Source organism: Rhipicephalus microplus, chromosome 6, assembly GCF_043290135.1.
Source record: "Rhipicephalus microplus isolate Deutch F79 chromosome 6, USDA_Rmic, whole genome shotgun sequence".
NCBI lineage: Eukaryota > Metazoa > Arthropoda > Arachnida > Ixodida > Ixodidae > Rhipicephalus > Rhipicephalus microplus.
Window position 1 is genome coordinate 187,375,893 of NC_134705.1, and position 14,860 is coordinate 187,390,752.

Here is a 14,860-nt window from a genome sequence, read left to right on the forward strand (position 1 = left end):
TCTGCCACATGCATCTTCCTTCGCACGGCTATGCCTTGAGCGGCGTTTCGAGCCCGGCTGCGCAACGAGATGGGCCGTATCACAAAAGTCGATATCATTGCCCGACTCGTGCTTCCGCAGTGTTAGCGTCGCGACGCCGCATTACTTCTCTCCCACCTCAAAAACAGTGAGCAAATGAAACTTCAAAATGCCGTGGCCTGCGTGCTCGGTTCAACGGGCATCAAAGAAATCATTCCAGCACCAGATTGAGCTAGCTCTCGAATCTCACAGAAGTGCATTCCCACGTTTCCTGCTACAGTCGGACGACAGTGCTGGGACATTTAATCGACGGGACTGCAACGTTGACACTTCACCATAGTCTGCTTCACCTCGTCTACTTCTGCTGGACAAATCGGGCAAGTACTGATGCCAAACGTGTTCTTGAATGATTATGCCGTGCGAAGTTTGACTGTTAGCTAATTGTCAATGCCATATGAATCCTTTAAAGACCGCTGAACCAAACTGACATCACAGCATAGAGGTGTACCCGAAGGTTAAACACAGAAAAAAAAAACCAAACAAGAGGAATCCAACAATGAAAACAGGGCAATGCCATGAAGGAACCATCACAGAAAATTGCTGCGGGTGGCAGGAGGGGAGCGGCCGGGAGTTGTTTCAATGGACGCGACGCTTGTATGCTTTGTTGGAGAATGCCTGGGTTGGCTCTCTCGGCTGTGGGCAGTTTCCTCCTCACTTGTGGGAGCGGGGGCTGGACCTTGAAGTAGTGGACCGGATCATCTCGGAGGAGACAGCGTTGCCTCGTCGAGCGACGTTCTCCGTAGATCCTAGCAACACCCGGCTGCTCTGCAGGCTGCCCATGCTTCTCGACATGATGCTGTCCCGACCAGTTCCTGCAAGGAACGTAGTCAAAATCATTTTTCATAATAACCAGTCTAATCAATGCGACAAAGTGAGTTAACTGGTCCACACAACTAAGGGTCTTTTGGGCAGCTTGCTACAGTGGTGCAAGACTGGACTAACAGCGGAGCTTGTGGCCGATCTAGAATCTGTTGACTTTTAGAACTTCGACCAAGTTGCTCTTGCTAGGTTTCTCTAGGCATTGCAAGACCTGGCTTGCAAGGTCGTAATTAGGAACATCTTAAACAACTTGAAATTAATTAGTATGACCTCAATTAGCTAAAACACTGTATTAGCAACACCCAAATGCACAGGATCTGCATTAGCAGCACATCTCAATCAGCAAGTTCCTAATCAGTGTGACATTAATTATAATCAACCTCAATTAGCAAAGAGAAAAGGGTAAATTTAAGGGCTTGTTTTCTTTGTTAGAGACAATATTAATGAGAACTAATAGACAATAATGCCAGGTAAAGCATGGGGGATGTTATTTGAAGTAATTTTTCTGTTTCAGTTATATTAGTTACAAAAGCATCAAGTACCGTAATTACCCGAATCTAACACGCACCTTTTTTCCGGTTAAGCGAGTTCATAAATCGCATGCGCGTTAGAATCGACTACGAAAAAAAAAAAAATGAATATGGTCATTATATTGCCATCGTCATTTCTAAAATGGCCACCACCTACATGCATCGGCATGGGGCGTCGGCCATTTCTGCCTATGTGTTTCCCATGTGCGGCATTTCGTACGTGTGCTCAGGAGTTCGTCATCTTGGTGTGCATTAGCATCGATGGCAAGGAAGAGCCAACTCCAAAAACTCGACAAGTGCACCACGAAGCCGCTTTTAAAAGAAAAGTCATCGCGTGTGCCGAAACGGACGTAAGTCGGGCTGCATCGCGGTCGTTCGGAGTTCCCGAAACGTGCGTGTGAGACTGGCGGAAACACAAGGAGAAAATTGTGGACAGCAAAGCTTCACATAAAGGCTTTGGTGGACCACAGCAGGGTCGGTTTCTGCAAATTGAAGAGCTGCTCACCGAGTATGTGCTTCAGCAGCGAGCGGCACAGCGGCCCGTTACGACAGAACTGCTCCAAGTGCGGGCTATGCAGTTAACCTTAGAAAAAGGTCTAAAGCGGAGCCAGTTTAAAGCGAGCAGGTGCTGGCTAACTAACTTTATGAAGAGAAAAGGCTTTTACCTCCGAAGGGCAACGGGCATATGCGAAAAGATTTGCGAAGGTGTACGATGAAAAGCTTCGCAGTTTTCAGAGGTTCGTCCTAAACTTGCGGCACAACGGCTACCTGCTTGTGCAAATCGGGAATGCCGATCAGACGCCTCTTTACTTCGACATGCCTGGCACCACAACCGTCGAAAAGAAGGGGGCAAAGCAAGTTCGCGTGCTGACATCGGTCCACGGTAAAGCTACAGTGACGGCAATGCTCTGTTACACGTCAGATGGGCACAAGCTTCCCCCGTACCTCATATTTAAATGAAAGACGCTCCCGAAAGGAGTCGCTTTTTCGAGTGGTGTGAGCGTGCGGGCCAACGAGAAAAATGGGTGCGCGTTGCTATCGATGTCTTACTTTTTTTTTTCATCGTGGAAACCAGGTGCGTGTTACAAACAAGGGCGCGGTAGAATCGAGTAAATACGGTACATAACACTTGTATATAGATGAGGGTCTGAGAGTACAAATACTGAAAACGGGGCCCTGCATTTTAGTGTAAATGTGAAGAAAGAAAAATGGACAAAAAGATAATTTCCCTCCGGCAGCACTTGAAGGTCGCAACCTTTGAATCCTACCTGTGGCAAGTTCTCAGACCTCTCTGCTCTCTAATAAATCATCTCTCTCTCTCTCTGCATGCAGTGAAAGAGAGATCCTTTCACCCACTTTTCTTTTTTCACCTTTACACTACAAATACATTGGAGACAACTATATGCCTGGCATAAAAATTTTTCAGCTAAACTGTCAGTCCGCGAGAAACAAATATGCATCGCTAAATTCCTTGTTTTCAGAGCTTCATTTCCGCTTTGACATCATCATGCTGACTGAAACTTGGTACACAAATGATGATAACCCATTTTCTATGCCTGGTTATAATGTTTTCTGTGTTAATCGCACGCACAGTAGAGGGGGTGGTGTCTGCTTACTTGTAAAAGAAACCTTTGATTGTCAACTCTTAACAGAATTTTGTTATTCAGAGCCTGATTGTGAAATGCTGACAGCTGTCCTAAGCAATTACGTCATCTCAGTTATGTACCGTCCTCCATCTGGAAGTATTACAACTTTCACGGCTCGTTTGGAGAGCCTATTTCACCACGCTAGGCTCAATAACCATGTAACTGTTTGCGGCGGCGATATTAATATTGACATGCTGTCTAATGGAACTTCACAGCATGAGATGACGTGTTTGTTTGATAGCTTTGGATTGGCTAACATGATTAATATGCCAACAAGAGTTACTGCCTGTTCATCTACATTAATTGATGTCTTTCTCACGAGCATTAGTTCTGAGGATACTAAAGCTGGGACCATTTCATGCGACATTAGCGATCACCTTCCCATATTTTTAGCTATTAGGCAACGAATAAAAAAGAAACGACTTTCCATACCAGTGCGTTCTATAACATCCAAAAATATTGAAAATTTTCGTCAGGAACTAATTAATACATCCTGGAACGATGTTCTCGCAAATGACAACCCGAACATTGCTGTCAATACATTCATAGAAAAATTTAAGGAGGTATATGACCATAACTTCCCTCGAATTACCCACCGCCCATCTAAAAAAATTAGGAAGCCATGGATCACACGGGACCTGTTGCATCAAATCGATGAAAAGAATGTAATGTATAATGCATTTCTCGTCTCTCGTGACCCACAGCTACTTAGTACCTTCAAAAAATTTCGCAATCGTCTAAATAAGGACATCCAAAAGGCTAGACAAAACTACTTTCATAACATTTTTATGCAATCAGCTGGAAATTCTGCTTCCACTTGGAAAAACATCAATAAAGTGTTAGGAACACCCACCTCAAATAGCGTAATTACGGAAATTACAATTAATGGTTGTGTTATTAATGGTAGTAACTTATCCAATACATTTAACGATTATCTAGTAAACTTAGCTTTTCCAGAAACATCTCTTGATGCGACATCATACGTTTCCAATAAATGCTCAAGTACTATGTTTGTAAGACCTACATGTGAAAGCGAGGTATATAAAACAATCATGCGGCTTAGAAATAGTAACTGCTGTGATTGTTTTGATTTTCAAATCAAACCAATTAAATACACCGCCGAAATAATTGCCCAACCATTTTCTGAAATCATTAACCTTTGTTTGGGAAAAGGAATTTTTCCTGCAATACTTCAAACTGCTAAAGTGTGCATCTTGTACAAAAAGGGAGATAAGAATAATTTAGCAAACTATAGACCCATCTCAATTTTGCCAGTATTCTCTAAAATAATAGAAAAAATTCTTCACTCCCAGCTGGCAGAATTCATTAACAAACATAATATGTTATGTGACGCACAATACGGTTTCAGGAAACATAGATCGACTGAGCTTGCCCTCCTTGATCAGAAAGAGTTCATTCTAAATAGCATAGAATGTAAACAACTAGTACTCGGTGTCTTTATCGATTTCAGTAAGGCCTTCGACTCTCTGAATAGACTATTACTTTTACGTAAGCTGGATTTATACGGTGTACGAGGTGTTGCTTTAGACTTGCTCGACTCATATCTAAGCGAAAGGAAACAATACGTGTGCATAAACAATTTTTCTTCGGTGACTAAACCAAATTCTCTTGGAGTGCCTCAGGGCAGTATTTTAGGTCCATTCCTGTTTAATTTGTATATAAATGATATTGTAAACATAGACCCTTCAGCAAAATTCGTTATTTATGCGGACGATACAAGCGTATTTTTTGCACATAACGATACTGACCAGTTGATTCAAGAAGGAAATAATATATTAGAGAAGATATATAAGTGGGCATGTTCCAATGGACTATTAATAAATGCGGAAAAAACCAAAGCGGTTATATTTCGAGCAAAAGGCAAGCAGGTACAAGTAAGTTCTCCGCTCTATCTTAATAACAGTCTGATTGAAATAGTTGACAATGTCAAAACATTAGGTATCGTATTTTCAAACAACATGCTATGGGATGCACAAGTAGAGCAGGTGGCAACAAAAACGGCACGTGTACTTGGTATAATTTATCGCAACAATTATCTACTTCCATTAAAAACAATACTTATTATTTATCATTCCTTATTTATGTCCTATGTAAACTATTGCTTTATAGTATGGGGTGACACAACACAAACAAATATTGAGAAGCTTACTAGACTTCAAACTAGATTTCTGAAAATTATTGCTAAGAAAGAACCATATCAATCAGTTATGTACATGCAACAAAAATATAAACTAATCAGTTTTCAAAATCTTTACAGTTACAACATTTGTAGGACTATAAAAAAAGAGCTGAAGCAAAAAACTGTACTATCTGACTTAGCCAACCTGCAACCTTCGGAAAATAAATACGATACCCGTAAGCATAACCTCTGGTTAATACCACGATCACGCACAAAGTATGGTGACCAAATGGTACGCAGTGTTATTCCCAGAATGTTGAATTATTTAAGCAGCAATGACGTAAATATAGAAACCATGACCACAAAAAATATTGCATCTCTGTTCTTATAAATTGTATTATGATGAAGTCTACCCTTTTGTATCCGTTTGACCTCTTATGTATTTTTCAACACATGTATACACAGCCTCTTCAAGCTACTGATGTTTTGTTCTTCTATTTGTAGGAACTGTTGTATCCTGTTTACGTTCAGATTATGTAATTATTTTATTCCCAATAGCATGGGAATTTCTGTACATTATGCTTTTGTTCTCATTTGTATGCCACTGCTTGTGACCCATTTATTTTTAGGTAGCGGGAGCTAGTCAAGCTGTTTTAGTGCAGCTTTTACTCCCGCCATCCTTCATGTTGTACCAGACATGAAAATAAAGATTCAATTCAATTCAATTCAATTACTTCAAATAAAATCCCTTATACTTTCCCTGGCATTATTGTGTGTTCTCAATTTCCAAGGTCATTAGAAGACGAAGAAAGTGTGCACAGGTATTTACAATGCACTAGAAGGTGGGGACCAATAATCATCACAATAGTTTTGTTAGCTCTGCATAACCTAACCTTGAGCCTAAACAACTCTGCTGTTAAAAGAAGGCCATAAGAAAGGCCCCTCTGTTATGTCATGAGAGTAGGTAGGCGGTATAGGTGATAGTTTATAACAATCAATTGTGACATATGGAAGTCAAGAGTGAATGTAGCATTTATTCGCTGAACACTCAGATAAACTAGAAGAAAGAAAAAAATAAAAGTTTCTGGAGAACACCAGATTTCAGATGACATTCTTTACACCCATTTGTATTTTCTCTCTCTCTCTTCTGGTTTAACTTTCAGTACATATTTGTTCTGTGAATAAATGCGAGTTGCTGTCTGTCCTCATCTGCATTTTACTCTATTCTGTCTGCAAGGTACTATTCAATGAAATTTTAAACATTATTAGCAGATTAGGATCTGAATTCAGTAGTAATATACGTAATTTCATTCTGTCACAGCACAACACAATTACTGAGGTACCAGAAGGATCACTCCACATGTTTCACAGTAAAGTAATTTATGACCTGGGACTCTTTCCACACAATTACTGACAATGTATGTTTAGGACAATAGCGATACGTGGCATGACACACAGTTTTATGCAAAACTGCATTCGCCAAGCAAAAGCCACGCAACGCACCCTTGGCAGAAGCGTTGGCAGCTGTGGAAGCCCGGCTCTGTCGTACCATGCGGCCCCTCTTGTCCAGCACCAGCTTGTCGGGCCTCACAAACACTCCATACTTGGGCTTGCACTCAAAGTATCGCACGCCTCCCACAGTGCCGTCATTGCGTCCTGCGTCGAGCAAGAGAAAAGATGGCGAAATGCGGGTCTGCTACCAACGTTCGACAAGGTTTAATGACAAGGGCCGCTGAAGCACACCCCTTAGGTGAACTTTTTTTCTTTATGAGAGGTTGTAGTAGACTTGGGGTGAAAAAGAGCCCCTAAGTCACCAGAATTTGATCAAGAAAAAGTAAAGTGTGCGTTTCCAAACAAGGCTGAAGTTTTTTGGCTACTAAGAAGCTTAGTTTCTGGAAAATCCACATGAACTTACTTGCGGCTTCATGCTACGAATGAATGGCTGCCGATTTCCCTTTCTTACTTATTCTGCCACCCTGTAGAATTCTACAGAACTCATTTGCAGAATTTGATACTTTAAATCTACAAATTTACCTTACTTCCACTAGTCGGTCACGAAATAACAGCATCCGAGTACATGTTTGATCAGAGTGAACAAAAATACTATCTTTCGGGCAGGCAAGCATGGTATCAAGTGACATAAACACTATGTGATACTTGTGAGCTGACTGGTGGGAAATTAAGTAAGCACACAGAAGAAGAAGACCCACATCACTTGGCATTGCTTTAGCACACGCTAATAGCAAACATTGCAGACATTGCACCTCCACTTCACATTCCTTTTTGCCTTCGCACCACAAGTGTGAAAAAGAAAACACAGACAAGTCTTTCTGTGCCTTCGCGTCATGGACAGGGCCACCCATATGCTCTTTTCTTCCGCACATAGCTTCGCCCTGTAAATGTAGTCCGGAAGACTCAACAAGGTGGACAGCCGTACCTGTTGGAGTGTCCAACTCCACACCAACCCAGAGACCGGGCGAAAACTGCGTTGGCCCCAGAAAGGAGACCACGCCCGTCTTGTTGTACGGGCTGATCATGACGCTCTCGCCCAGCACCAGCCATGCGGGAGCCGTCCAGTCGGCCGTCGAGGATGCGTCTGTGTCGAGGGAAAGTTAAGAGAGGCGTATGGGAAGTGGGCTACACCGGTGGCTTTTTCTCCTAAAGAAAAATAAAACTCATTTGTGACACGTGCGGTACGAAAAATGCAGGAAATTACAAAAACGGATGCTCGAGTGACTGGACACTACGTTTACACCACATACTGTATTTCCTTGCATATAAGCCGTGCAAAATATACAGAAAATTCGGAACTAATGCTGGAGCGTAGATTATGCCAAAACTTTGGGGCAAGAATCAGCTTCGCCAAAAATGTTTTGCGGTATGCAAGGAAGACGGCATTATGGCAATAAGAGGCGATTTTTCAAAATTTTTTGCCTTTTATAAGGTTTGTAGCTGGTGATACCAGATATATAGAGGGGTGGGTTATATGCGAGAAATTACGACAGAGATGCATGCATATCAGTGCCCACACAAGCGAACATGCATATTCATTTATTTATTTGTTGGTTTGTTTCCATCTTGACACGTTTTGATGGACATAAATGAGACAAACTGAACCAGTCGATGAGACAACATATACCACATAAATGTTTCATTACATTTTGCTCTAATTTCTGTTGATTGTGCAGTGGTAATAGTGCAGCGATTTTGTAGCACTTACCTAGTGCATCGTCACTGGCTGTACTGGCAGAGAGGTTCTCATCGGATGAAGACGAAGAGGCATTGCCGATGCCATCGGCTGGCGAGCTGGACCGTGGCAGGTTGAGCTCAGGCACTGAACTGGACATGTCTATGCTAGCTGGAGTGCTCGCGGCCGGGTAGGACTGCCGGTGCTCTGGCTGGGCCGAAGCGTGTTGGGACCTTCGCTGCACTACTTGAGTCTGCAACGACGCAGTGTCAGTTGGTACATCAGCAGAGCTCATTAGCGTAAGCAGTGTGGGGTCTCGAGGTAGCCACTATCGGAACAGGTGGGCACAGTACAGGTCGTTGTATAATGAAGACGCGGGCATTTGTCAACAGGTATTACATGACACCAAGCTCGCCAGCTGAATCTCAGAAACAGGAATCTAAGGCTCATCAATGTGCCTTAGATTGTTAACTGCCAAACAATGGCTAATTAACATCAGTTAATTAACATTTGTTTTAATTATTCAACATTAATTTGCCTAACAACTGTTAGGCAATGACTGCTTCGCCATAGAAGGAATCCCAACCAAGCAGTCAGTTCTCAGTGCTGCTATGAGTCAGTTTCTTGCATATATCGGAGACAGAAAAAATTACGCAAAGTCGGCTAGTCTAGATGCATTCAATGCTTGCCCATTAGTTACCCCCCCCACCCAAAAGAAAAAAAAACACCCATTAGAAAAAAACACCTATGGAGCACCACTAGCTTCAGGCTAGTGATGCTGAACCTGAAGGAAGTGCAGGTCCTTCTTCGTTTGAATTTATTTTTCTTTCTTTCTTCTGTTTCATTCTTTTGCACTCTTCTATTTCTTTCTGTATACTTTGTTGCTGTTTTTAAATGCTTTTAGTTCTCTCTATATTTATTTATTTCGGTTTCTGGCTCTCTTTATCGTGTTTCCTTTCTTTCACCTGTCACAGCGGTCTAGTGGTCGTTGCGCTCAACTGCAGACCCCCGGATCGTGAGATCAAACCCCGGCTGCAGTGGCCTCATTTTAAATGGAGGTGGAAACGCTCCAGGTGCATGTACTCGAAATGTAAGCGCACGATAAAAAACCCCAGGAGGTCGAAATTTCCGGAGCCATTCACAATGACGTCTCTCACAATCAAATCAAGAATCTGAGATGTTAAAGCCAATCAATTATGATCATTTCTTCTCTTTCTTCCTTCCTTTCCATGAGTTTTACTCTCCCCCTCCTTCTCGTTATCCTCACACTCCACCCTTGCCTTGACATCCCTTTCCCACCCTCTTGGTACACTATGCTATAGACAGCTATGCTATACTCTACTGGTGTGCCAGGATAGCCAACACTGCTCCCCTTCGGTTTGTGGGCACGCCGTTTCGAGTCCTGCCTCAAAAGAAAAACATATTTTATCAAGAATTCCTGTCCTTTTTTTTTCTTCATCTCTTTCAATCTCTTCTTTCTCTCTCTGTTCTCTTTCTCTCTCATCGAAATTATTCCATCCCATGCCAGACGAATTGGCACACATGCTCTGGGAGCGAAGCACGTGAATAAGAGTTGAAAAGTAGGCTAGTTCACATAGATTCGTACTGAAATATAGGCAGCGCAAACCAATGAGACACAGAAAGTAGATGCAATGAGACACAGAAAATTGTCTGTGCGCTTGTCTGTGTCTTCTTTCTGTGTCCTGTTAGTTTGCGCTGTGAATATTTCGACATGAAGAATAGCACAAAGCGCATGCCGGTTTACAATTATGAGGGTTCTCTGTACTCGAATTACGACGAATGGCTGCTATAATATACTGCACTATTAAAAAAAACACTGCACACGAAACTGATGCTCACCAGGCCAATTACGGTAGCGTCCGGGGACAAACTCTGCGTTTCAGAGGTGGTGGAAGGTGGCAGGTTTCTGCTTCCTTGAACTGTAGGTGCAACAGGCAGCTTCTCCTCTGTGATTGTACTTTTAATGTCTTGGACGTGGCAAATTTTTTCCCCTGCTTTGTCGTTATTGCCTAAATGGTTCTGGTCGGCTCCTTCGTGGCCTTGGGCTCTTTCCACAGCTACATCCGATTTTGCTTGTGGCTTGTCACAACTGGTGGTAACAAACGAGAGCGTGTGAATGACATTCAGAATACTATGTGAATGACATTTAGTGACACACAGACACAAAACTTGTGGTTTATCAATAAAGGCAAAATCCTGCTCCCACTGACATTTTTTGCCAATATGCTCAAAACCTGGTGAATCCATTTTCAAACAGGGAGCCTCGATATCGGACTTATGATGTCATTACACGCCTAATTACAGTAGATGCTTAGTGAACTGAAATCTCTTAAATGAAGCTGCTGTTTAAATGGAAGAACTTCCTCTAGCATGATTAGCTTTTTGCTTGAATTCTTCAGTCATGTTTATCTCGCAGTAAACGAAACTCCTGTTAAACTCCTTATTTCTAATTTATATTAATGACCTCCCCTGCCACATTAAATCCAGAATTCATTTATTTGCTGATGATTGCATTATTTTTCGTGAGGTAAATAACATAATTGATTCGTGTACTCTTCAATCAGACCTTAACACTGTTGATAACTGGTGCTGTACATGGTTAATGGAATTGAACATAAACAAATGTAAAGTCATGCGCGTGTCCCGCAGTGTTTGCAGTCAATTTACTTACTACTTAAACGACATACCTCTTGAATCTACTAACTCGTACAAGTACTTAGGCGTCCACATAACATCCAATCTCTCTTGGGCAATGCACGTCGAACAAATAATCAACAAAGCTAACCGTACGCTTGGGTACCTACGCCGTAATTTTTCCAAAGCTCCATCTTCATTAAAATTAGCCCTGTACAAAACATTAATACGACCTAAACTAGAATATGCCTCTTCGATTTGGGATCCCAGCCACATTAATTTAATTACATCGCTTGAGCTAGTTCAGAATAATTCCACACGCTTCGTATTATCGAACTACAATCGCACTGCCAGTATATCTGCAATGAAAAATAATCTGTCCCTGCCTACTCTGTCACTTCGAAGAAAAGTTTCCCGCCTATCAACTTTTCATAAATTGTATCACCACCCCATCTTGCGCGACGAACTTATTTTGCAACCCCAGTATTTTTCCAACCGTGTCAATCACCGTCACAAGGTTGGAATTATCACCTATCGTACTAACACAGCTGCGCAGTCGTTCCTGCCTCGTTCTTCTCGCGAGTGGAACCAGCTTCCCCCTGAAATTGTTGCTATTAATGACAACCATCTTTTTCGTGATACCGTAGCTAACATTGTATATGCAGCACCTATTTAATGTATTTTTGTTTGTATGCTGACTTTTGCTTATATTCGTATTAACGCTGTATTTTTCCCTCCCCACCATGTACCACGTGTTATTCAATGTAATCCACTCCCCTCTGTAATGCCATTTGGCCCTGAAAGTATTATAAATAAATAAATAAATAAATAAATGGAACACAATTTCCTGGTCCCTTAAGGTTCCGTTTTGAGTCTACTGTATCTGCATTTCAACTCATAAGAAGGTGTCTGTGTTCTCCTGACTTCTCTCATATGTCCATGTTTGTGTGCCTTCCATCGTTTATCATAGAAATCTCAATAATTTTCGAAGGGCTTCCATGCAATAGAAGTCACTTTACACTTCAGAAAACCTTATTTCAATTAGTTGCTGATTAAGTGCTAAATTAGCTGAGTCATTTTCCAACTACCGTAATTTTCCTTTAATAGGCTTTGATGGTCTGTCTAGCTAAAGCAGCTTAGTCACCCTAAAATGAGGCAATCTGAAATTCAATAGCTGCCCACTGGATCATCAGATGCTAAATCAGCTGAGTCACTTTCATCAGTGGTACCCTTAATCTCCTTTATGTTTGGCAGACTTTCTCACAGTAGTAGGAAGCCTATGCCATACCATAGAATATGGAATACTATTTTGTGTAGGCTGTTCCTGATTAGCCATTTCGAACAATCTCAGGGCCCCCCACATGGGCAGCGGCACTCATGCAAAGCAGTACACATGAAAAGAACTGAATATTGTATTCCGTATTCCGTGGTATGGAGCAGGCTTGTAGTTGAGCCACTCTCTATTTTAGCAAATCTTATCTCTATTATCTATACCAGTGGTTCTCAAATGGGGAAGGGGGGGGGGGGGTCCGCCTGCAAAGCTATTTTTATGATCCGCGAAACCCACCCCCACATTTTTCTTTAAGCGTGACCGTGCCACGCATTGATTAACTGTCCAAAATGAAGAGATGTGGCACGTTTGTTTGATGTTTTTGGTGGCAATGAAGGGCACCTGCTTCACGATCCAGTTGTGTTAATTTACCTACGTACCCACCCCCTTCCCGACCCTCTGCAGCAAGGGTCCCCCATCACTTCAGCCAGTCCACAAGGGGCCTCCAACACATCCATGGCTGAGAGCCACAGATGTATACAGTGGAGTCATTACACATGAAATTAGCCGATTCATCCAGTCTAAAATGACTTGATGCTTCCAGCGGAATTTACCTCATGTTTGACTGGCTGTCGGCAGGAGCTGCAGGCCTCAGATCCACCAGGTCAGGGGTACCAGCATCTTCGTTTCCCCCGACACTCCGGAGCGACCCAGAGTCCTCGCTAGAAAGTGGTGTCGAGGACAAGGCCTGTGACCCATAACCACTGGACACCATGCTCGGTGGAGTGGCCATCTTGCCCTTAAAACGAAAATGAATGTGTTTTTTTTTTTAAGTCACAGAATGCTCGCATATTTACTTGCCGTTGCTTCAAGCTTTGACAATGCATTCATTTAAGCAAAAACATAAGGAATACTTAACTAAAGGTTAATTACGGGAACACATTTTCTTAGTAGTAAACTTAATCTATTTCAGAAGACTCTCAATGAACAGAAATCGCTTAAATGAAGCTGCTGCTTAAAACGAACTACCCATAAATATGGTTAGTCTCGTATTTGGTTACCGCACGCCATTAAATATGTCAGTAAGCGAAACTCCCTTTGAATGAAACATATCTTCCCAGTCCCTACACATCGCGTTTAACGAGTTTCTAGTGCGTTTGAATCTAGAGCCCGTGCTTTCAACGGTTACGAGGATCAGTTTTCCTTGAAATGCACCAAATGTCTTATGGAAACGCAAAAACAGAACCCCAATGATCAAGTTAGTGTTCAGACATTTCACCCGAAAAGCCTCCCTTTGAAACGATCAGACGTTTTCCGTACCACGAGGTCAGCGATGCAGTCACTCGTGATGGAGTGAGTCATGGCGGCGACGGGTTTTGGCTGCCGATCGTCGCTGCCCTCTGACTTGACCTCCTCATCCTTGCCGGCCGCCCAGTAGGACTTGAACTCCGTGAACTCCTCCCCTTGGTCCTTGTCCTTGGACTCCGGCACCTGACCACTCTCTTCTTCCGCCGCTTTCTCGGCCATATCTGGCATGGGAGACTTGGTGGCTTGCTCGATCCTGACCTCCGGGGCGGTTGTGTCCATCGCCGCAGCCTCCACAATTGTCCTGTGATGCGCTGTCGCCGTCGGCCTCTCCTCGTCTTCAGACTGTGCAAAGAAGAATCGAACACCGTCGAGTCGTGAAACATAGCAAGGCAGCTTCTGAACTTGGTTGAAATTTTCATGCAGGTTGTTGATGTCAGAAAAGTAGACGAATAAGATGGAATGTACTGTGAACACTTTCAAAGATGATTTTTTACAGTATAGCTGACATGGGGAGAAGAGAGACGGACGACACGAGTGCTGTACGGTTCAATAAAAAATGCTGCTGGTCGAGTTGGTTTAAGGATGGTAGTGTGCAAACTGCGCAAGGACACAAAAGATAAACATGATGGGCGGACCACTTGGCAATGCAACAGTAAAGAAACAACATAAGAGCGCACTTAAACGGTCAAAATATTAACATGAACTAATTGGTTCATCTTTAATGTATACATGTGGCGCAAAAAGAAGAAAATAAAAAGACGTGTTAGATTACAGATGAAGGTTAGCTTCACTTTTTGAATGTTTGTTAGTTTTGTTCCAGACAGTATATTTACGTTATTACGTTTTATATTATGTCGCTTTTACACACAGTGACACACGCTCTTCCTTGTCCTTATCCTTTTCTGTGCCGTTCAAGTATTCGTTAGAGCTTCCCCATAGCTCGTTAAGAGTTTCCGTTAAAACACTCAATGTGATTGTTCAAGTGCGATCAGCCACAATGACTCTCACCTGTTCATCGTCGTCTTCCAGCAACAAGGGTTGCGCCTCCCTATGCTGAGTCTGCTCCTCAATGACCGTACGCATGGGCTTCACAAACTTGGTTGGCTGCGGGCTCAGGACAGCCAAGGAGGAGGCTGGAAATGTTGCGAGTCGTCGAAAGTTTCAAATTGTCGCCAGTCGCGTTTCCCCGACTGCCGGTACAACTGCCGCTTGGGCAGCGGAAGCCAC

General features: G+C 42.7%; 1 protein-coding gene across 2 annotated transcripts in view; it reads right to left on the reverse strand.

Annotated features, from left to right (window-relative positions):
- Positions 1–589: 589 nt before the first annotated feature.
- Khc-73 (Kinesin heavy chain 73) overlaps positions 590–14,860 on the reverse strand; it is a 118,268-nt gene continuing 103,997 nt past the window's right edge. For both annotated transcript variants that reach the window (XM_075867257.1, XM_037418397.2), the window contains 8 exons: positions 14,642–14,766; positions 13,646–13,975; positions 12,940–13,124; positions 10,261–10,510; positions 8,434–8,653; positions 7,651–7,809; positions 6,717–6,869; positions 590–890 (listed from right to left, as the gene is read on the reverse strand). In XM_075867257.1, the coding sequence (XP_075723372.1) occupies positions 730–890; positions 6,717–6,869; positions 7,651–7,809; positions 8,434–8,653; positions 10,261–10,510; positions 12,940–13,124; positions 13,646–13,975; positions 14,642–14,766 (1,583 nt within the window). In that variant the 3' untranslated portion in view covers positions 590–729. The remainder of the gene's footprint in view (positions 891–6,716; positions 6,870–7,650; positions 7,810–8,433; positions 8,654–10,260; positions 10,511–12,939; positions 13,125–13,645; positions 13,976–14,641; positions 14,767–14,860) is intronic.